This window comes from Carya illinoinensis, chromosome 6, assembly GCF_018687715.1.
Source record: "Carya illinoinensis cultivar Pawnee chromosome 6, C.illinoinensisPawnee_v1, whole genome shotgun sequence".
NCBI lineage: Eukaryota > Viridiplantae > Streptophyta > Magnoliopsida > Fagales > Juglandaceae > Carya > Carya illinoinensis.
Genome location: NC_056757.1, coordinates 30,369,772 through 30,391,959, shown reverse-complemented (window position 1 = coordinate 30,391,959; position 22,188 = coordinate 30,369,772). Strand labels below are relative to the sequence as shown.

Below are 22,188 nucleotides of genomic sequence, written 5' to 3'. Positions count from 1 at the left end.
GATAATTTATAATTCTACATGGGGGAATCTGTACAACGTTATTTGTTTATTTGTTTTTCTTTATTTCCCAGTACAATGCCCAGCTTCTTGCACATGGTTTTTTTTTTTTTTTTTTTTTTTATTCTAAGCAAGTCTCATTGAAAGTGGGAGGGTCCTTCCTATTGTGAAAATCTAACATATATTGAGGGATGCTAAGGAGGGGTATACTTCCATAGAGGTTGGTGGAGACAACCCATTACGCAATGATATGCACATCAATTTTGAGAGATCAATGAATTTTCTTTGCTTGCCAGTCTTGCAAATGTTTCACATCGTGGGACCTTGCACTACACACGGCAATACCTATTATTACTAGCCGTCACTGATTTTCAATTTTTCATTCGAATCAAAAATATTAAATATAATTATAGAATGGGCAAACATTGAGTATTATAAAATTTTAACCAAAATGAGAAAGTAGGATCACAATCAAATGACAGACAACTAAGAAACAGAGCATATACCCAACATTTTAATCTAATTATTATCTTAATAATTACTTAAATACAAAAGTCAATATAACATAACATTTATAAACTTCAAAACAAAACACAAAATTCAATATAACTTTTATAAAATTAAAAATAAAAATAATATTAAAAAATATTTTAACTTTATCCGTTTACTTTCATAAACTTCAATATAATACTTATTTTAAAAAGAAAATTATATACACCATACTACCACTCTACATACATCCTACTGAATAAGACGTAACACATTTACCTGAATAAGACGTAACACATTTACCACAATTGAACGATCATTTATTACATGTTTCTTTATCATCAAATGGTGATAAATGCACATCATATATAATGGAATATAAGTAAAATGGTGGTGTGGTGTATAACATTACTCATTTTAAAATATATTTTTCTTCAACTTTTTTTTGTTATTTCTCAAAACCTAATAAAACATACACTCAAACCATTTCACTACTATTTACAAAATTTTAAAATTCTTTTAACCATCCAAACATGCCATATAGAGTTTACATATGGGTACGCAACCGTACGTGTATAATTAGTATACCCCTCGTCAGAAATAGGTCATACAAAAATGCTCACAAACTAGATGACCCAACAAAAATTAATATAATATATATATATATATATATATTATATTTGTTTGTATGCATGCATGCATGTCTATATGGAAAAATAAAAATAAAAAAACCCCGAACATCTCAAGCACAACTCTTCAATTATGCAGCAGCCTTCCGTTCAATCAAAGTAGAAGAATCTTGTTCAATTTCTTTCCGAGATGCTTCCCAGAGTCGATGCTCAATCCCCAATTTCCTGAGTTCCATGACACCTTGCTCGACTGAAATGAAAAAAACATTAGATCATGCTGAAATGAAAAACATCAGAGACTGCTAAAAAAGAACGAAGTAGAAATTACCATCAACGGCATCATGTGAAGTTGGAGAATGCCCACTGCGACTAATCCAAAACTGAAGGCGTTCTTTTGCAATGTTCTCCTCTATACCATGAGTTTTGGCTCTCCTCCAAAAATATGTAAGCCATGCCTGTGCAAATTGTATGCGGTAAATATCACTCGGTGCTTTAAAACGTCATCCATATCCCTAAATCTATTCCACAAAAGTAACACCAAAAACTACTAAGCACAAAGACTAATTGCGTGCAGACCAGTTAAATCATTACACCGGCTAAGTGATCCAAAATACCTTTAACGAGTGGGTGAAAAAGATCAAAAGAAACAAGACAAAAAAGCCAGAGTCAGTGACCCAACAAAGTCAGATTCTAAAAGCAGTTGAGCAAAGGTTGACAAAAAGAAAGCCAGAAAGTTCTGAGTGTAGGCAGCAAAAACTAGGATAAATTGCAATAGAGCTGTCGACTCAATGGAACATGAAGGGGAATACAGACATAGTTAATTAAGGGAATTGAAACAATAAATCCAGACCTCCTTGAATAGAACATCCTCTGACTCTTCTGGGCTTAGTTCTGCAACAAAACATTGATACCAATATCATGGGCTCGTTGTAACAAAATTCTTGATGCTACCAAACATTGAGGACTATGTATGAGCCTAAGTCTTCAATTTCAATATTTCATTCCATTGGTCGATTGTGATATATTTTGATGGATTGAAGATCCATGATTTTCTTGTATTGGCTATCAATTTTATTGCTTTCATCAATAAAATTCTTGATTACTTATTAAAATAAAAGTATTTTGGTCCTCTAGCAAAGACCAATTGATGATTAGTATTGTACAATAAATTATTGTAAATATAAATTGAGTCTACCATCTTCAACTGATGACAGTGGTAGTTTTTTCCTCAAATCCAACAGATGGTGGCGGAACATTCTGAAGCAAAATGTAAGGGAATTGACAAATATGACTTACCAAATGCCTCCATAAACTTCGGATCACTTGGTGATTTAATATCTGAAAACATTAGAGGTGAAAAGGAAGCACATATTAGCAAACAAAATTTAACTCAAGAAAATGTGGTTTACTGAATCAGGACCAGCTAACTCCAATAACAGAATGCTTGTAAGATGTCATGCAATCATCACAAATCTTTGGAATAGAAGGGACAAAATTTACAATAAGAATAAAAATAAGACTCCCATGCATTGTGGTAAGAAGACAAACTATCGATAAACAAGCATCACGTAGTTGATTGAAAAGATAAGACAGAAGTAGATACAAATACACAGAAAAGGTAAAATTAGCACTATAAACAAGATTGCAAAAGAAGCGAGACGGTTTCCCCGCATGCAATACTAACCACTAAAGCACAAATGAGGCTAAAGGTTGACAAGTTGGCTTGAGATTAAAAGAACCCAGGGCCCCAAATATCAGCCAGCAGAGGACAAACAACCGGGAAAAAAAAGTTTGGAATATAACACAACAAAAAACCTTTATTGACTCAACCTTAAACACGGTATTATCTCAAAAATTGCATTGGCTAAAAGCCTCACGGAGAGTAACTATGAAACATATAATGTCCAATATATTGCTGTCCCGGTATCCAGGTATTCCACAATATGTATATATACCTCCTACATTCAACTTTTGCATGCTTCATCGTAAGTTTCCATTCTTTGCTTTAATATCAGAAAATTTTAGTAGTGACTATAACTCCAAAAGTTTCATACTCACACAGGTGTCCATTACAAAGAATAGTGAATTTATCACCCAAGATATGCTGCCTCCCAACAAAAAATTATGGGCTCAGCCCCACAATAAAAATATATAATTATATTCCTGCAGACAATAAAAAAAGAACCTTAAATGTCTATAACCCAATTAGTTTATCACCGTCCTCTCTGCCATATAGCATACATATAACTGGTGGAGAAACAATTGGCCCTGATGCAAAAGTGTACAAAGGAGATAACATATGAACTACTGATGTGAATAGCTATTATCCAAGGCTTAGGTAAGTTTAAGCTTATCCTTCTAATGGCTTCTTATAGAAAGGACAACTATTGGCAGCTCATCATCCATAACAGGAAAATCTAATGACCACATGAAAGACGAAAAAAGAAAAAAAAAAATTGTATTGAACAGGGAAATCCATTAATTAGGGCAGGAACAGAAAGAATTATACAAAGCACACCTGAAGTAGATAGTCGAGCAGAATTTGGACGACGCTGTTGGGCCAGTGAGATCACAATGGCCTCCTCAACCTTGAAAATAGTAATCATTAAATATCTTAGTTTATATAGCAGGAGTTTTTCTATAGGTAGTTCAAGTGGCAGCAGCTAAACGAGAAAGAAACACCAAAGGATGTAAAATCAATCAGTCCTAAAGAAAAATGCCAATTGATCATGGTGCTTGAGATTTGAACCACTTTAGTTTTAATGTAACAAGAGTAATTGATTATAAGAGAACCTTCAAGGAAGCAAGCTCTTTCAATCCCATTTCAACAGAAAGCATACTCTCGATATTTCCCTCTCCAGTTAAATCATTGAAGTCCTGAACTTTGCTCCTCTTCTCAGGATCATCGTCACCTGCTAAACAAAATGATACAACTATGAGAAAATTTCATTGGCACCGACACAATCAAAACAGCCACAGCTATCATCACACCATCAAAGGAAAACAAATTTACTGCAAGGACTGATTGGGGATTACTAGCCTTTTTCCCAACCTTCCTCCTTGGCCTTTTGTCCTGCAGAAAGGACAATCTCAAATGGAAGAGGTGCCAAGGATGACCAGTGTTCATACTTTGACATTGCAATATCTGCACAGATACCTACAAATCATGAAATATATTATGTTAAGGAGTCAGATATGATAATGAAATGTAATCGTCCACTTGTTCAAGCAAAACCAGATGATGAGAATGCATGCATTACCAGCCAGAGATATGCACTCAACATCAAGTGCAACTAATTGGAAGGAAAAGGGATGGGGAGATGGAGGAGACCCCCTGTTTGGGGGGGGGGGGGGGGGCTGGTTGTGTGGTGGTGTGTTCGGCATAGAAAGCTTAAAAGAGTAAAGAATGGACATGCCAATAATGCTAAAGTTCAAGAGTTGATGATAGATCCTATAAGAAGTGTAGGGGTAAAAAGAAAAAGGGTTCTAGAGTCTATAGAGTTTTCAGAGCTGAATTGCATACCTACACTTGTCCACATGACTATGAGTCATCGAATTATGCTATAATAGAATACTAACAACAAGAGGATTCTTTTCCACCCCGATGAATGAAGACAGCATATTCAATGATTACCGTATTTTGCAGCCAAACCCCAGTAACGAGCAAGCCAACACCTCTTAAGAACAACTTCTTCCTGAAAATTGAAATGCTAGATAATCAATCTCCAAATGAAAACAAAAAGGCTCCTCAAAACCGTGAGAGTATATACCATCTCTTTCTGTGTCAGTATCATTCTTTGTGTCATAGATTGAAGAGATTTTACTTCAGATTCAGCTCCAAGGAGCTGTTGTGCAGCAGCTGCAGCCTCATCTTTTGCATTCTAATTCAAGCAAGAAATAAAAGATAAAAATGGGATGTGCAGTGGTAGCGGCAGTAGAAAATATCCTCAGAACTTTGCATATAAAACATCCCATAATAGGGAACGTCTGAAAGGCATGCTAGCATACTTACCGCAACTTCAGATCGAAGGAAAATAATTTCCTTATCTTCTTCAGTATTAGCTTTTTTTGCATCTTTAAGTGCAGCCTGTTAAGTAAAAATGTCTCATCAGTAGGAGTTTTCCCTTGAAGAGGGAAATATTTTAACCATCCACTACTATCTGATGCAATAACAGTCCACTGTTTAACAGTCCAAACTCCTGAGATAAAAAGTTATACTCATGCAGGGCCATTGAACAAGTCTATGTTGGTACAGCTAAAACCAACGTAGAAGAACACTGATGGGCTAGAAAATTTTATCTAACACATACCATTTACATACCCAAAATAAAGTACATTTCCAGTTTCTCTTATTACCTCTCTTTGACGCAGTGCAGCTTCCTTTCTGCAGATAAATAAAGGTGTTATCACACTTACATAAAGAATAAGAGGACGCATGAAGATTGTTGTGACTTCTATTCACCTGCTTAAGAGTTTAGCTTCCAGAGATACACCTTCTCCAAGAGCCGCAACCTGCAGACTTGTAATCAAGCAGTAAGGTTTACATGCTGAATTTGCAACATACATCATGTCTTCAAATATGAAATTGCAAAAAGATTGTTTTTAATTCAAATCACTAAACCTCCAATGTTTTTAAAAAATTAAAGGTCCAGATCGTCCAATGATCTTTAGTAGGTAAATTTATTTAGCAAGGCAACTTAGCACATAGACCATTCCTTTTTTCATTGGTAGTCCCTTCTCACTGAGCAAGCGCCACTGAATTCTTCCAAAACAAATAGAGGGGGGAGGTTTAAGGGAAGGTAGAGAGCTACCTCCCATTATATATAGTCCACAGGCCTAGAAAAACCTCAATGCAATGATCTACGAGAAGATTGCCTTCAGCAAATTTTCCAATTTCTTTTTCTTAAAAAAAAATAAAAACAAAGGCCAATGACATCACATATAAAGTTCAGGTTCGTCCAGGTCTTGGAGTGAATGACTATCTATTTGGTTTTGGAATATGCTCTAATCATGAGTGACTGTTAATTGGTTATCCCTTATGGTTTATTTTCTTATCAAGTAATAATAGCTCCTAAATAAATAGAGTCATCAACATTTCAGGTTTAACTGCAATGGAAACCACTTACACCTTACACTGCAGGGAAGGGGTGAATGGGTGGAGAATCAAGGATGAATTGTGCAAGTCTTAAATAAAATGTTAATTGGCCTTCAATTGAAAATTACACCTATATGCCAAAATCCAATAATCTTAACATTAAATGATATAACTCTTCAAGCTCTTCTGATATATGATACAAAATTTTGTCAAACTCTGCTCCTAAGATCTGTCAGGATAACACAGTACCTAAGCCTTAACCGCGCAAGGGCACCAATAAATGAGAAGTTCTGTGGCCACCTATAAGAAACAAAATACAACCTGGAGATTGTGCCATACAGCATGAAGACAAAGAAAGTACCTGTTTCTCAAGCTCCTTCACTCGGGCCTCTGCTTCCTGACATCTCTCTTCCTCAAGTCTAAGCTGTACATCAAATTCCAAACTACGGGTAACTACAAATGAAATATAATGTACATAACGAAAAATTACTTTCTTAGGGAGAGAGAAGAAGAAAACACTGCACCTTCTCAAGCATATTTTCATTCTCTTCTTGTAGCATATCAAGCTGTAATGTGAGAAATTGTTAATTTCCAAGACAAACTCTTCAGGGCTAGCAAAACTATTTTTAGGTATATAAATAAAATTCTCACAACACAAGTTCAGTTTTATATGTAACAAACATGCATGTTACAGATAAAAAACTAAATTCATGTAGTTCACATACTTCATCACGAAGTGCAGAAGCCTCTCGCTGATCTCCTGAATCTTTAGATTTAAAATGTCCCGTATCTGATGAGAATCTGCAAAACAAGCCATTGACCATCTTCCAATTTATCACAAATTATATAGAATTTACTAAACCCGTCATATAATCTGAAACATACATTCTGTAATTCTACACTAGTAGCCCTCATATGCTGAGGATGGGATCATCTGAAGACCATGCACGTCTAGATTCCAAAACATTAAGGTTTCCATCGTTGATTTGATGGGGTTGTGTTACACAGAGAACAAACAGGACTAATAAGGAAGATAATTGCTTCCTAAAGCTGCAGGTACCTTTACAGATTAATTTTATTTTGCATGCTTGTGCATTTGTAATGATACTTACAAATTTGATGACTCCCATTTTATTAGCAATAAAATTAAAAAAAAAAAAATGTATGCAAACTAAAGGCCCGATATCTATGACGACTAAACAAGTATGAATCATCATTATAGAACAACCGTTTTTGCCATCAAGAATAGCATTATCAGACGGTCCAAATATACTTCTATTTTTTTGATCGGTAGTTGGTCCAAATATACTATCATCCTTTTAACATATTTATGCATATGGAATTTGAGGCAAGAAACGATTTCCTTTTGTTTCTTCCTTTCTTGGTTATTTGAATATAATGATGTAGAAATTTATCCACCTTTTATTGATTTGCATAAATTCAGGAGGCTCTCCTGGTGGCAGAGAAACGGCAGTCCTCAATGGGGCTTTCGGTGGTACCAATGGCACCGCAGCACGAGTTGACATTGACGGCCTTCCCGTTGAAGTCGAGTGAACTGATGGAGTTTCCTCTACCGAGTCCCGAGCCGACTAATTACAAAATAGGAGAAAAATCCAATTAGTATTCTACTGCACTAAAGCCCAAAACTAACTTTCCCCCAAATACCATGTCCAAAATAGCAATGCTAAGCCAGCTAATGCACCCATGGAAAAGCTCAAAAACTTCACCTAAAATCAGCTTGATATGATCTTCATAAAACACATTTCTCATCTGCTCAAAAATATAATAATTATAGTGTTTATATCTTCAAGCGAAACCCATTAGGACAATAAATTCAAGCTAAATCAGTAGAAAAGGTTCATATGAACTAAAAAAGAAATAGAGCGGAAAACGCGATCTGGCACCAAATCCGAAGCATTCAGGTCAAGTAGGATCGACATTATTCACCACCGAGCTCATAATTACCTGATCTCATTGCACATCAACTACAAAGGAGGAAAAACAGTAGAACATAGAATCTGGAGCTCGAAATTTTTTTTGATAAGTAATAATCTTTATTGAATAGAAAGAAACTAGGCAATGCCCAAGGAAGTATACAAAGTGAGACACCTAGTTACATTCTAGTAAACTGGAGCTCGAAATTACCGCAGGTGAAGGAGATCTATTGGTCCGGAGAGACGGAACCTCGGGCTTTTTCGTAGTGGTGCTAGTAGTGTTAACGGTCCTTGAGAGAGAGAAAGGCGGGGGAGCACTGTAACGGAAATCTAGGTCATCGCCGTCATCGTCGTCATCGTCGGTGGTCTGGGAAGCCATGACCTGAGCGAGGCGCTGAGCCGCGGCTTTGGCAGCGAAGTTCTGGGTGCGCTTGACTGTGGAGAATGTGGTAAGGGAGGAGGAGCGCGCGTGTGACGCACGCGAGGGGGAGGACTGGTTGGAGCCGGTGGTGCTGGACTCGCTGCTCCATTGCCGGCCGTAGACCGGGCTGTCGGTCCGTCGCCGGTCCATGATGAATGCGCGCACGTGAGCTTCTATTGTCCGAAAAGCGAATGGAAAATGCCTAGATCCTCGTGCCACGTAGTGGTAACTACTGCAAAGAGAGTGATGGCATCATGGCAGTGCTCGTCTTCGTCGGAAACTTCGCCAAGACTGTACTTTAGACACAGAGGGTGCAGATATTGCTGTGAGTGTTTACTTGTGAACACGGAAAGAGTGATTCTACAGCCACGAGAGAATCTCTAGATGCAATCTTGTTTTGTTTGTTTTTATTTTTATTTTTTTTATGATTTTTTTATTATTTTTAACATTTTTGTAAAAAAATAAAAATTTACTAAAAAATATTTTTGTAATTACCAAATTAAAAAATTAAACTAATATAAAAATTATTTATCGGGACAGACCATCAGGTGCTTCATCGGGAGAGTGTGGAACTTGTCAGTTTTGTGGACGGCATTCACAATGGCTAGTACGATAGGAGAAATAACAAAACTGTCACCGACAACCAGCGTTTGCAACAGCTGTGTAATCGGCTGACTATCACTTCAGCATCTGTCAGAAAAAGTAAAAAGAAATTTACATTTTCAGCTTCGGCGCTTTCATCTGTCAAAAAAGGCTCTCTTCTCCAGAAACTTCTACATTTTCGCATTCTAGTTCTTCAAGCTCTGTTTGAGCTTCTTGTTTGTGCATGGCAGCGAGCATATTTTCCTTCGTCTACTTTTTCTCCCAACCCAAACCTCTTACTTTTTCTCCCACCCAATGCTCTTACTTTTTCTCCAATTCTTGGGGGCAGCAATGGTGATGCATGGTTGTATGCGAGCAGAGTGCCAACCCCCAGTTCGACCAGTTCGCTTGCTGTTATATTCTCCATCTAAATCCAACTGAAAAGAGAGAGAGAGAGAGAGAGAGAGAGAGAGAGAGAGAGAGAGAGAGAGACGAAAACAACACGAGATGAAGAAAGAAGACAGATTTGTGGTCGTGACTCGTCTGGGTAGGAGGAAAATCGGAGACCCATTCTCCATGAATTTCTTTAATTTTCTCTACATGCAAACACGATAGTCTCCCTCTCATTAAATTTCAAGATCCCTTCTTCTACAAACAATCTATGATGAATACTTATCTTGGGCTCTGCTAATAAATATCATGTTCTTTGAAGTAATATCTTTCACAATGAAGCAGTCCGTGAGAAAGTAAAGAATAAATGCAACACTAGGTCCAGAAGCCGCCCAATCTTCCAACATGCAGATCAATATAAAACCTGAGCTTGGGGAAAAGACGAAGGAACCTTTGTGCTTGAGGAGCATTTTTGTTTGTAATAATGTTATCTACCGTCGTGGGGAAAATATCGCATAATCGTTTTAAAAATTAATAGAATTGACGATGAAAATGTTAATTTTTTTCAGTAACGAATTAATTAACTTTTTTCTTTAAAATATCGTGCAACTACAAATATTCATTTTTTTTACCGTTTACAAATATCATTTCTTTTGACCGTTGGAAATGGAAAGATTGAAGGCGCTGAGACAGACTGACTATGTAGAGGGCTTCGTGGGATAGAAACGGCGTCGTTTCTAATTTGCCACATCCGACTCGATGCCGCGGGGGTTTCCCCATCGGTTGCGAGAAATAGATAACTAGTACTTTTTTTATTATTTAAATCATATTAATTAATTAATTTTAATATTTTTTTATTTATTTCAAATATTTGTACTACTTGTTAATAATATCTTGTATCTTTTGTGTAATAAATCTTCATATATGATATCATCTAATTATATTCTAATACAGATTAATCCAAATTTACAAGTAAAATTAAAATTGACATTGATTCAAAATATTAAAATAAAGAGAAAATATTATTTCCTCTTTTAAATTACTTATAGAATAACAGAGAGGGATGAAAAAAGAGAGAGAGAGAGAAATCCGGTTCCAATTTTCAATTCCTTGACATCCCAATAAACCCAATTCCATTTTTCAATACTCTTTGGTGGATTCTCCTGCATAAAAACGCAAATAAACAAGCAAATAAGACCATGGCTGGGGATGAAACAAATTCAGGATTATGGGGAAAAATAATTTAGAGTAGAGAGAAACAATTAAGATTTTTTTACATGTGTAAATAGTACCCTCTAAATGTAGCGGGATTATCGTAGCGGCTTGAAAAAGAAAAATGATTTACAATATTTATTGAAATTCTATTTTTATCAGCATTCTCTATATTTTACATATAACTATATTTTACTGAAAAAGAAAATATCAAATTTGATTTATACTGTACAAAGAATAAATCTTATTTTATTATTTTTTATAACACTCTTTCTTTTCTCTATCTACATCTATAAATTTTTATCAGTTTATTTAAATTAAATAGTAAAATATGATAAAATAAAATATAATAATAATGGATAATTAAAATATAATAAAATTAAATAAATTAATAATTAAAAAATTAAATATTTTGTAAATCATTAATTATTCATTACTATATAATAAATAAATGGATAATCTAATGTAGAGATTTGATAAGAAATAGTCAAAGTCAAATTCATCTTATATCATTTTATTGTTATATAATAAAAAAAATAGTTATTCCAATATATAGACTTTTGTAAATAGAATAGCTAATATCTAAATTCATCTTATATTCATCAAAATTATCTTTTAAATATGCATAATCCATTAACAATGCTCTAAATCGTAGTCAAATCTTCATTGATTACGTAAGATGATAATCTTTGAGAAATGTCAAGTGGAAGTTTTACATTATATTTTTTTATTTAATTAATATGTGATTTATTATTTTTATCATTCTATTTAAACATATGCATTTAAGCATTAAGATAAAATAACATAAATGAAAAATTACATATTGATTAAATGAATGTATGTAATATAAAACTTCTCATAACTTTGTAATTGAACATAATACATCAAATCAAATTAATTTATAGATTTATTTTTGAGTAGTTGTTTATGATTAAAACATTCTTCTTTAAAAGATAAACTAAACAAAAAAATCTGGACTAACTATGACTAGAGGTCACTAAAAATGAATAGAATAATGATATATACAAGTTTAAAATGTATAAATTTCACGTAATTTTTTTTATAAAAAAATAGACTTGATTATGAAAAAGTATAAAAATTTCATTTTTTTACAAAAAAAAAAAATTTACTCAAGGCTTATATATTTGAAAATTGTGACTAACCTTACTCAAATAAATACTCTAATTTTGTTATGCTAATTTAAAGTTGAAATGTAAAAATAAATAAATATTTAAGTATAAATTATACTGCTTGCAAAGTCGTCATGGAGATATGAATATGACATTCTAAATGTTGTTTTTTAAAGCGAAATTTATTTGTCTGAAATAAAAAAGGGTCACCGGCCCTTTTAGGGAACTTCAAGTCAGAGTTTGTATGATCAGAAATTTGGACATGCTCAAGTAAAGCCAGATAGATAGTCTCCGGTGACTATAAAAACAGTACTATCCTCTTTAAAAACAACTGACCAAGCTTCAGTCTTCATAAAGAAGAGGGCGGCCACCTTTCGAGATCCCTCACTGTACGTGCTGATCGCTCGCCGTCTCTCTCTTCCTCCTGGCCTTCAGATTTTCTATGCTTCTTTGTCCTAAGATTTTTGCTGCTACTCTCTAGTGCAAGAATATCGTCGTACGTACATATGCTTCACCATTTGGCATTTGGTGGGTTTTTGATGCCGTGATGTTATCTGGCACTATTCAAGCCCGCCAGTCAGCTCCATCCAACAACATCCTTGCACCGACCTCATCAAAATCTAAAAGATACGTTGCATGTTTATTCTCTCCCTTCCAAGCCTCGTCAACTGGCTTTCTCATCATGTTTTTTTTCTCATGTTTGTTGCTCGCTCGCTCGCGATATCCGTTGTCCTAATTTTAAGTGTCAACAACCGAGCATTACACAGGGTCAAACATTGTAATGGATTGGATTTTGATTCCCACAGCCCCAATAAAAAAAACAAACGTCTGTGCCAGGATTTACGTCCTCTTTTGTAGAATATAAGGACTTGTGTTCTCTAGCCTCTTGTGCCAGCCAGGTGCATAAGGCTTTTATTCCCTTTGTGTTCTGCTGTGACTAATTAGGAGTCTTTCTGCATGTGATATCTGACAATCGGTGGGATTTCTTTAAACTCTGGATTTACCTTTATTTGATCTCTTTTATATATAGAATTAAAAATAAAGGGTTGTTCGAAGCTGGCCGCCTCAGAAACGATAGTTTCTCAGTATCTCCGTGCAAACCGAGATAAAGCAACCAAACCAAGACTAAAAGTAGCGAGTGGAATTACAAACGTTAAGTGCACCCATACTTATTTTTGAGCTTCACCAATTACCCATCTGAAACATATAAAATCTATTGGGGTATTTGTAACTGGAAGCCTACGGTTGATTTGAGAGAGGGATCATCTGTGACAGCAGGCAATGCAGTGGCCTAATAATAGACAAGCGAACCCGTAGGTGCGGCGTTTTGGATGGATTCCTAATGCTGCGTTTCGTTTCTCAATCTCTCTCAATTTATCTCATCTAATTATTACAATTTTTTCAACTTCTAATACAAAATATAATAAATAATTCGACTTTTTCAAATTTTAAAATAATAATAATATTAAAAAATAATATTCTAATAATATTTTATTTAATTTTCATCTCAATTCAACTCAACATCCAAACTGGCCATGGTTTCACAATTTTGAATTGACATATATCTATTTGAAAAGTTATATAACTACAAAGAGATTTATTTTATTAAAGTTAACCACAAACTAACATGATTTTATATGATACGTCAAATATATAATAAATTAAAAGTAGCTTTACAATATAACGTATCATATCAAATTACGTTATTTTGTAATATCTCTTTGTGATTAAAATATTTCTCTATCTATGTACATCTCGCAATCCCACGGTACTAGCACATATTTGTGTGTGAATATATATATACATACATATATACACAGACATAATCAATCACTATCGATAGGTTGAATATCTATAATAAGTCATCTAATGATTCGAGAAAGTGAGGAAGATTGTTAAAAATCCAACCATCGATCCAAAAACCCAATGATTGTTGGATACTAATTTGGTTTAATTTTTAACCCTTAAAATCATAATATTACCCCATGCTTCTGAATCTGAAGTCCATGATAGTCCACTCTATCGTCATTAATCCAATATTAGTCATTTCCCTTTCAACAATTTCGCTTATCTATTAGTATTCAATGATTTAACAATATGTCCATATATAATACAAAAACTTTTTAATTTAGCCTATAAATCACCCCCTTCATAACTCGAGCTCATGACATAGTCTCTAATCTGATGCTAATTGTCAAATATCTAACAATTAATCTAAAAGACCTATAACTCTTGGTACTAATTTGGTTAAATTTTTATCCTCATAATCAGAACAAAAATAATGCATTCCCATTTGAATCCATCGTCTAAAAGGTATCAATTCTATAAAGTTATCTTAGCATTATATTTTATTTTCATTTAATTTTATTAACAAATCCCAACTCTTTATATGCTAAAAAGACATTTCATCGTATACAACAATAAATTTACTCAATTTTTTGATATTAAGATTAAAAAGAAACTGGAGATGAAAGATTTCCTGCAATTTATAATTAATAATTCAATATGAATTTTCTAACAAAACAAACTATACATCTTATTATAATTATTAATTCATATTTATTTCCCCATTTGACTTCTTCACCTCTAAACTCTTATGCTTTAATTATTTTCCCCACATTGCATGGATCAATGGCTAGTTATTCTAAAGAAGAATTTCACTGCGATCCCCATTCCACAATCGTTCAATCTTCCCCTTGAATTTCAAACACTCTGGTTAGGCCATTCCACCATAGATGTTAAGACTCAAGTCCCTGATTGAGTTTCATTGTAGTATAACTTAAGAGAGGCTTAAGTCACGTATGAGCCCGTACTACAAATGAACTAATTAATATTATAATTAAATTCTCTTAAAAATAATTTCTCCACCTACTTAAGGATCTAATCCGAATCAACGACCAATTTAAGTACGGTCAACTGGGCAATCACTCGAGTATGACGAAAACATTTTGCCACCAAGGCATTGCTATAGGTAGTTTCAATTCTCATTATAACAGAATAAATCCTATTATTCTCTTTTCGACATGAGTTTCTAGAGACGAAGGCTTGAATTAAAAGTCATTCTTTATTCTTTTCTTTTTCATTTCATTTCAAAGTACGCTCTTAGATTCCCAAGACTATAACATTTTGTGTGTACGAGGGAGGCCTCGACCATTAAGTTACGAATTGAAAAAAAAATAATGAAGAAAGGTTGCTAACCAAAGAAACTAAGAAAAACAACCACCAGCCCCACTTCAGGATCCTTTTGAGAGTGAACTTTTGCCGAATGCCAGTATCATCAGTCACACCCGCATACGCTGACAACAATTTCAGAACAAAAGTTGACGGATGCCTTTTGCTCTCTCTCTCTCTCTCTCTCTCTCTCTGACTTCCCACATTGAAGCATTTCAAAGCAGCTCCAGTGGGTCGGTTTTCGGTGGCTCTTTCATATTGTTTCTTAACCATTTTAACTTCCGTTTCGTATTTTCTGGATGTTCCTAGAAGGCCGATGCATTGATTCATGGGACTAGCCAAGGTCTCACGGCAATCCATATTGTCCAAAACCTTGCCGCATTGGGAATTTCAGTCAGCCAAATCCCTCCCATTCATATTTGGTCAACTACCACCGCCCCGCTCAAAATACTCTTTTCGCCTAAAATATGTAATCCACCCAAAGATTGAAAAATCCTAGATCCCCAGTCTGTTCAAATCTTGCCCGAACCTACCTAGCACGAACTCATGACCCATCCGGAAGCATAGTGCGATTTTGGATTTTATGTTTGTCAGGCTCTAAGTTTACCAATGGGAGGGGATTGTTTTATGGTTTAATGGCAAAATCTCGCTCATTGGCCCTTCGGTAAAGCAACGCTGATGCTTCCACCCTGTTTTTACAGCAAAAAGAGAGGTTGAACCGGTTGAGGGGGGAGAATGTCAATTCCATCAAAAATAAAAAAGAGGAACTGGGGAAAAACTAGTCTATGATTCGGATAAAGTAACTTACCAGCCTGGATATACAACAAATCTTCCTGTAGAAAGAGCCCAATTCACCTGTTCACAACAAGAGACAAGCAAATATTTTCTTTAAACCCACATCCAAAATAAATAAATAAATAATACTGTTTTGCTAAGCTAAGTCTCATTGTAGGAACAAGCGTTTCTAAAAGAACTTCACGCAGCGAGGATGGCTCCAGGCATCATGCAGATCCCAACGCTTTTCTACTTTTAAATGACTTAAGTGAGCAAGATTTCAACTAGGGTTCTAGATATCAGAGAAACTAGCAATAATACCTTATCAGTCCCAAGAGAATTGGCAACAACATGCGTCACCTGTTCATTAATTTGATTGGTGCACACTGCACCAAACTGTTCAGCTGTCTGCCACAATGGATGTAGATGAGGATTGGCTTCGCCAACTGGAAACACCCTGCTAAATACTATACTACAGCCACCCAAAATCTTCCGCTGTTCCTCGGCCAGTATATTTCTGACATCAACTTCATCCAAGGATTGATGTGAGAAAAAGTTTTGATGTATTCTCTCAATAACCTGTTTGGGACATAAAACAAATGATTGACAGGAGTGTGGTTTAATCATTTGCAAAATCTCTATGCAAGTTGAAAATTAGCCTCACCGCTGAAGAGGATGCCAAAGTTCCATCTTCTGGTCTCTCATCATGGTCAATCTCTAGCAGAGAAGGACCTGGAAGCCCAAATTGGCGTCTACTGCAGGGAAAGTATGTATACCTGCAATAAATCAATGCATCAGTATCGCGATGAAAGAGTGAGGCTGCCTAGCAAAGTAGAATCACTACACAAGTCACACATTCTACCTCAAATACAGGTAACTAACCTTTCTACAACTATCAAATTCAGTTTGTTATGCGGCCAAACCCTCACAGAATCATCTATAATTACGACAGCTGATTCCATACCCAGAACCCCTTCCAGATCCTTATTCTTTGGAACTCTCTCATCACCATCAATAAGATCACCATCATCACCCCTAGAGATAACTCGTCCCGCAAACAGAACCCCTTTGGGATCAAGCACTTTAGCCATCTCTGTAGCATACAGTTTGTTCCCCATAGTGTATAGATGCAGCTCATAAAGCTTACTAGCCTGTGCAAACAGGAAAAACAATGAGTGCCTCAAATTGAACTAAAATGCCCAATAATTATTTAAGCAAAACGATCAATAAATCACAATTACCTTCTCCAAAAAATTCCAAATACCAGGTCGTAGTTTGGTCCACATTCCCATATGAGGAAAGCGGAAGAGGTGCCTCTGCTGTTTTTCACGATCCTGTTCCTCTTTTTTTCTCAATATCTCATCATGAATTGGATCTACTTCCCCAAACTGAAAGATGTGTCAAATTACAACAGATATTACAAAATAAACACTCTCTCCCAGGATTGGCCGCCAAAAAGGGCAAATAAAAAACTAAATAAGCTGTTACCTTAGCTGAATTGAGAAGTGTGTGATCTAAATCCAATACAAGGCAGAGCTTGTGTGCAGAAAACATTTTCTTCTGTTCTTCTATCCTCCTCGCCCTCTCTCTCTGGATAGCAGCTTTTTGTTGGTCATCGTATCCTTCAAATAAATGCTCAACATCTCCCCACATGTTTTCTGAACGAGAGGCAATTGCTACACCTATCTCAGGTGCTGGACTTGTCCCAGAGCGCTGGTCCTCAGAATTTGAAGCTACAGCTTTCATATCCACTTTTTCTGGCTTACCTTGCACTGCTCCAGAAGATATGCTGTGAGAAATTATTGGTGGAGTTGTCGATGCTTGGGAAACAGACATAAAATCAGCAATATTTTTCAGATTCTTGGTGAACTGCCGAGCAATGTCAGGTTGCATTACTGATTGAGAAGGTGTTGACTTTGTATCGACCTGACACTCTTGCTTTTGGGTGCTTGACGTAAGGGGTACAATAATTTTGGGCTGCTCATATCCCAATATTGGATTCTTTTGAAGTGTATTATCATGGAGGATCCGGCGAGGGTCACGGGGCTTCATGCGAATTTTACCCAAGTCCTCCTGCAGGCGCTGTCATCATCAAGTATGCATCACGCTATATTCAAACGAAGCAAGCATAGCAATAATTTATTCTCATTTAAAATGTTTAATATTAGAATCAACTATATGGTCTAATTTTACTTAATTCATCAGCAGGGAATGACAAATAAAACTTTATCTTACTTAACCGGATAAGTAGAAAAAGTTCTCTTAAATTTGTATAACTCTTATTCAATTGCATTTGAAATATGAGAAATGTTTTAGCTACAAAGAGATTTCACAAAAGTAAACTTACAAACTAACGTAACTTCATGTTGTACGTCATATTGTAAAATTATTTTTATTATAAAGTACATCTAACGTACTATATGAAACCACATCAGTTTGTGCGTTTATTGTGAAATCTCTTGAGATATCTAATCACGAGACCAACTAACATTAAGGGAAACCAATTTAAAGATCAAACAAACTAATTATTCAGAAAAAAATAACAATAAAAGTGAAATTAAAACGCCTTGTAAAAGTTTTATGATAAGTAAGCCCCTTCTAAAAGTTACCGACCACATTGCAATTTGGATGCAACTAAAAAAATAATGGGCAAAAAGAGCAGAGGAATGTTGAAGCTGCATTAAAACAATAAAAAAATAAGCCACTAAGCCAGCACAAAGAACAGACTCCTACTTAAAAAAGCACATACTTATTCTTGATATAGTTTCCTAATTCAGAAAAGTGGGAAATAGATAAATGAACTGCTCACCATGGGAACAATTTGTGAAGGAACCTTAAGTGTTGCTGCCGGTTTCAGCAAAAGCCCCGAGACCTTTGATGGAGCAACATTCACCATGGGAGTTGTTCCCAGTATTGAGTTTGAGCTCGGCGGTTGTGTTGTACTTTTTGCAGGATCAGCAGACTTTTGCTGGACATCTGCTTCTAAACTCTGCTGTTGTCCTATCTTAAGTATATTTAGCAGCACAGTTGGATTCACAGCAATATCTTTCAATAATGCAGGCAAGGAAGCTGCAGCACTGGTACCCGTCACAGACACCTGCTCATTTCCACTAATTGTTGCATTAGCGTTAGCACAACTAATGCCAGAACAACTTACAAGCTCAACTATTTTCCTGGGATCAGTTTCTGAACTCTCCATCAACTGGTTTCTGTTCATTAACTGAGGCCCAACCGTTTTAGTGTCATCCAACCAGCCACCACTTCCCGACACATTTTTCATATCCCGGACAACCCCAGAATTTTCCAATCCATTCCTTTGCCTTTTCAGTACGTGGCCCTCCAAGGTAGTCTCCTCGAGAGCTTTTTGCTTTCTTGAGCTTATCGTTCCATCGGATTCCACTTTAGGTGTGTTATGCACCGATGATAAGGGGAGTTGGTTAAAATATAAAGCATTGGAATCATAATTGGCTAAGCGAAGCCTTGGGTCTCTGCTCTTTGCCGAAGCTCTCACTATGCTATTGGACCCAAAAGTTATAGGCGTGATGCTTTTAGTGGTAATTGGTCCATGCATGCTAGAACTGTCCATGGAGGGAGTACCTGTTGGTCCCCACAAAAAGGGTGGATTAACATTTCTTATATTACCAATGGAAGAAGAACTAGAAACCTCCCCACTAGTGTCACCATCCCCGTCATCAAATTCTTCTGAAGGGGTCGGGCTAGGGAGTCTATCACTTGTAAACAAGGAATTTTGACCAAACTTTTGTTGATAGGTAGAAAAAGCTTTGAGTGCATCAGTTTCATAAATATGCAATTTTGAAGCTTCTGTGTCATGCCCCACGTTAGCAGCGGGTAACACTGGTCTAGCCATCCCGTCTCCAATATCCATTATGTTGTGTACAGGGAAAGACGATGGTGCTTCCCGTGTGGGCGAGGGGAGACTGTCTATATCATGATCTTTGTGAAGGTCTAACAGCGGGAGCAGAATTGCTCTACTTTTAAAACTAGAAACTCCTGGCTTCAAAGCTTCAGGTAGAATATTTGTATTACTAAGAACCAAGGATCCAACAGCAATAGAATCTGAAGATAACTTGTTAGAAGTCAATTCGTGACCATCACTTATGGCTGAAGCATCAAAATCCTTATTATTAGCCGCATCAATTATCGCCATTTCTTTACTTTTAACACCATCTATTGTGCTCGAGAAAACATCAACAGAATCCACAGAGGACCTCATGACCTCTATCTGTGAAAAAGACACCAAGTTTTAGATTCGAGAACACCAACAACCTTCCTAAGCTAAAACAAAGGTGAGGCCAGAAAATCTTCTTTAACTAAGTTATATAAAACCGCACCTCTTTCATCTGCTCAGAGGAGAAAAGAGGGGGATTACCGAACTTGACATCAGAAATGAACCTGTAACCAAAATGCAACTAATGAGATGACTAAAAAATCGATGGCATCAAGTTTCAAATAAATTACAGAACTGAGAATCAAAGAATGATTAAAACCTCAACAAATTTTCTTTATTCTGCTCCTTTCGTTTTTTGTTCATGGAAGAGAACACCTGAAATCAAACAACAATTGAAGCTCTCCCATGTTTAAAACCAGATCGTCGAATTCATTAAGATTACATAAGATAGGCTATTTAAAGCAAATACCCAGGGGTGATAAGAATGTGGCAAGTTCAAAAACGCTGCTGGGGTGCCTTACCGAGTTGACTGCCTCAATAGCAGTAAACAACAATTGAACAAGAGCATCCTTTGTGGGAACACTACTTTCTGACAACACTTTTCGCAAGCTCTCCATACTGCTGTGTACTCGGGAGCAAACTTCCCCAAATGATCTACAACAAAAAACCAGCCAAAAATATCAATTTCAAAATAAATCATCCGTCGCCAAAACACCCCAAGTAAGTGTCTCAATTAGGCAAGTTACCCATCATACTCCAAATCCAATACCATTCAAATTGCGAACTTACGTCTCTGCCTCCGTCACCGTTGCACTCTCCAGAGTTTCCCGAATCCAAGTCACTCGCTTCTCCAAAACAATCTCCGAGCTCTCAACATTCACACTCTCACTGCTCAAAACTGCGTCTTCTTTAACTTCCTCAGACTCGACTTCCTTTTCGATCGGCTCTGAATCCAAATCAATCTCACCTTCCTCCAATTCCCCTTCCTCTTTCCCCACATCCACAACTTTAGCATCCATCTCGTCCTTACTATCATTATCGAGCACAACTTCATCAACTTCCTTTGCGTTAGAATTTGGAGGAGCCGACGACCGCTTCGATTTCTCGTCCTGTTCAACCTCCGCCTCCATCACGAAAATCTCATTCAGAGGCTTATTCTGCACGGCCTGTGCCCACGCCAGATTATACAAACTCGAACCATAGCCACGAGAGACCTGGTACTTATACAGATCCTGCATCGTCCAAACCCTAGCTCCTGCTTTTGGTTTCGACGAGACCGTCGTCGTCGCTGTAGCATTCTCCTGCTTTTTGAGATTTTCCTCGGTGATCTCCTCCACCGAAGCTCCATCAGAAATTTCACCTTCTTCTACGTCTTCGATCTTAGTTTCATCCTTCCCCATCTCACCTAGGGCTTCCTCGATACCCTCACAATTATTTCCCCCAAACCAATTCGACCCAGCAACGACCATAAATTAAAATCTTATTCAGAATCCTATAATCACCAAGAAATTCAACATCGACCTGATCTCCACCGGATCTTACAAATTACAGAAAGTTTTTGTTCAATTTCTCAAAGATCGGATTGACATAATAAATTATAACCGAGTTTAAGAGAGAAAAAAAGATTCAAAATGGTGATAAAATTTGACGTCAGATCTGATTTGAGAAGCTTGGAATGTTAAGACTCTTAGCTCCTTTCCCTCAGCTACAGAAAGTAAAACTCGAAGTTACTGAAGTCTGAAAGACGGACGAGATATGAAGTCCAAGAATGAAGAGATACGAGGAAGGAGAGAAGAGGTGAGATTATATAGACGGATACGTCAGATTTTGAATCTGGATCGTACACGTCACCTATACGGAATGGGTGAGAGAGATGGAATATTGACCATACTAATGTACTCGTCACAATAATTTTATAAAGTAAATTTTGTCACGTCTATTAAATGAAGGAAATATCTTTTATAAAAATCTATTTTTCATCTTATCATTTAATGATATAACATCATAGAACTTTAAGTAAAATATAATAATTAATTTTTAATTATCTAATATGAAACAAGAAGAGAAAAATGAGAATCAAAATTATCAGCATTTTTTTACACAGTCGCTGAAAAACAAATTTTATTGACAAACTTCTAAATATAGATTGAGGTATCTCCTCCGTTGCTGGTCCCA

General features: G+C 36.1%; 2 protein-coding genes across 7 annotated transcripts; both read right to left on the bottom strand.

Moving 5' to 3' along the window:
- Window positions 1–983: 983 nt before the first annotated feature.
- On the bottom strand, window positions 984–8,949 carry LOC122313964 (coiled-coil domain-containing protein SCD2-like). Of its 2 annotated transcripts, none has more exons than XM_043129310.1 (17): window positions 8,356–8,949; window positions 7,630–7,799; window positions 6,936–7,011; window positions 6,735–6,776; window positions 6,572–6,634; window positions 5,578–5,627; window positions 5,472–5,499; window positions 5,128–5,202; window positions 4,886–4,996; window positions 4,750–4,810; window positions 4,168–4,272; window positions 3,909–4,027; window positions 3,634–3,703; window positions 2,412–2,453; window positions 1,966–2,006; window positions 1,444–1,570; window positions 984–1,365 (listed from the first exon to the last, which is right to left on the bottom strand). In XM_043129310.1, the coding sequence occupies exons 1-17, from the start codon at window positions 8,713–8,715 to the stop codon at window positions 1,247–1,249; spliced, it is 1,659 nt and encodes a 552-aa protein (XP_042985244.1). In that variant the 5' UTR covers window positions 8,716–8,949; the 3' UTR covers window positions 984–1,246. The 2 variants fall into 2 exon arrangements, with proteins under 2 accessions (XP_042985244.1, XP_042985243.1); XM_043129309.1 differs by having other exon boundaries at window positions 4,156–4,272; window positions 8,356–8,948.
- A 5,975-nt stretch (window positions 8,950–14,924) lies between these two features.
- On the bottom strand, window positions 14,925–21,796 carry LOC122313238 (RNA polymerase II C-terminal domain phosphatase-like 3). 5 transcript variants are annotated; one of them, XM_043128057.1, is made up of 12 exons: window positions 20,803–21,796; window positions 20,535–20,667; window positions 20,333–20,388; window positions 20,177–20,237; window positions 18,634–20,067; window positions 17,313–17,906; window positions 17,066–17,212; window positions 16,707–16,975; window positions 16,489–16,600; window positions 16,146–16,403; window positions 15,859–15,905; window positions 14,925–15,739 (listed from the first exon to the last, which is right to left on the bottom strand). In XM_043128057.1, exons 1-12 carry the CDS (start codon window positions 21,480–21,482, stop codon window positions 15,676–15,678), a joined length of 3,855 nt encoding a protein of 1,284 aa, XP_042983991.1. In that variant the 5' UTR covers window positions 21,483–21,796; the 3' UTR covers window positions 14,925–15,675. The 5 variants fall into 5 exon arrangements, with proteins under 5 accessions (XP_042983991.1, XP_042983993.1, XP_042983992.1 ...); XM_043128059.1 differs by having other exon boundaries at window positions 16,185–16,403; XM_043128058.1 differs by having other exon boundaries at window positions 17,313–17,897.
- Between the last annotated feature and the right edge of the window lie 392 nt (window positions 21,797–22,188).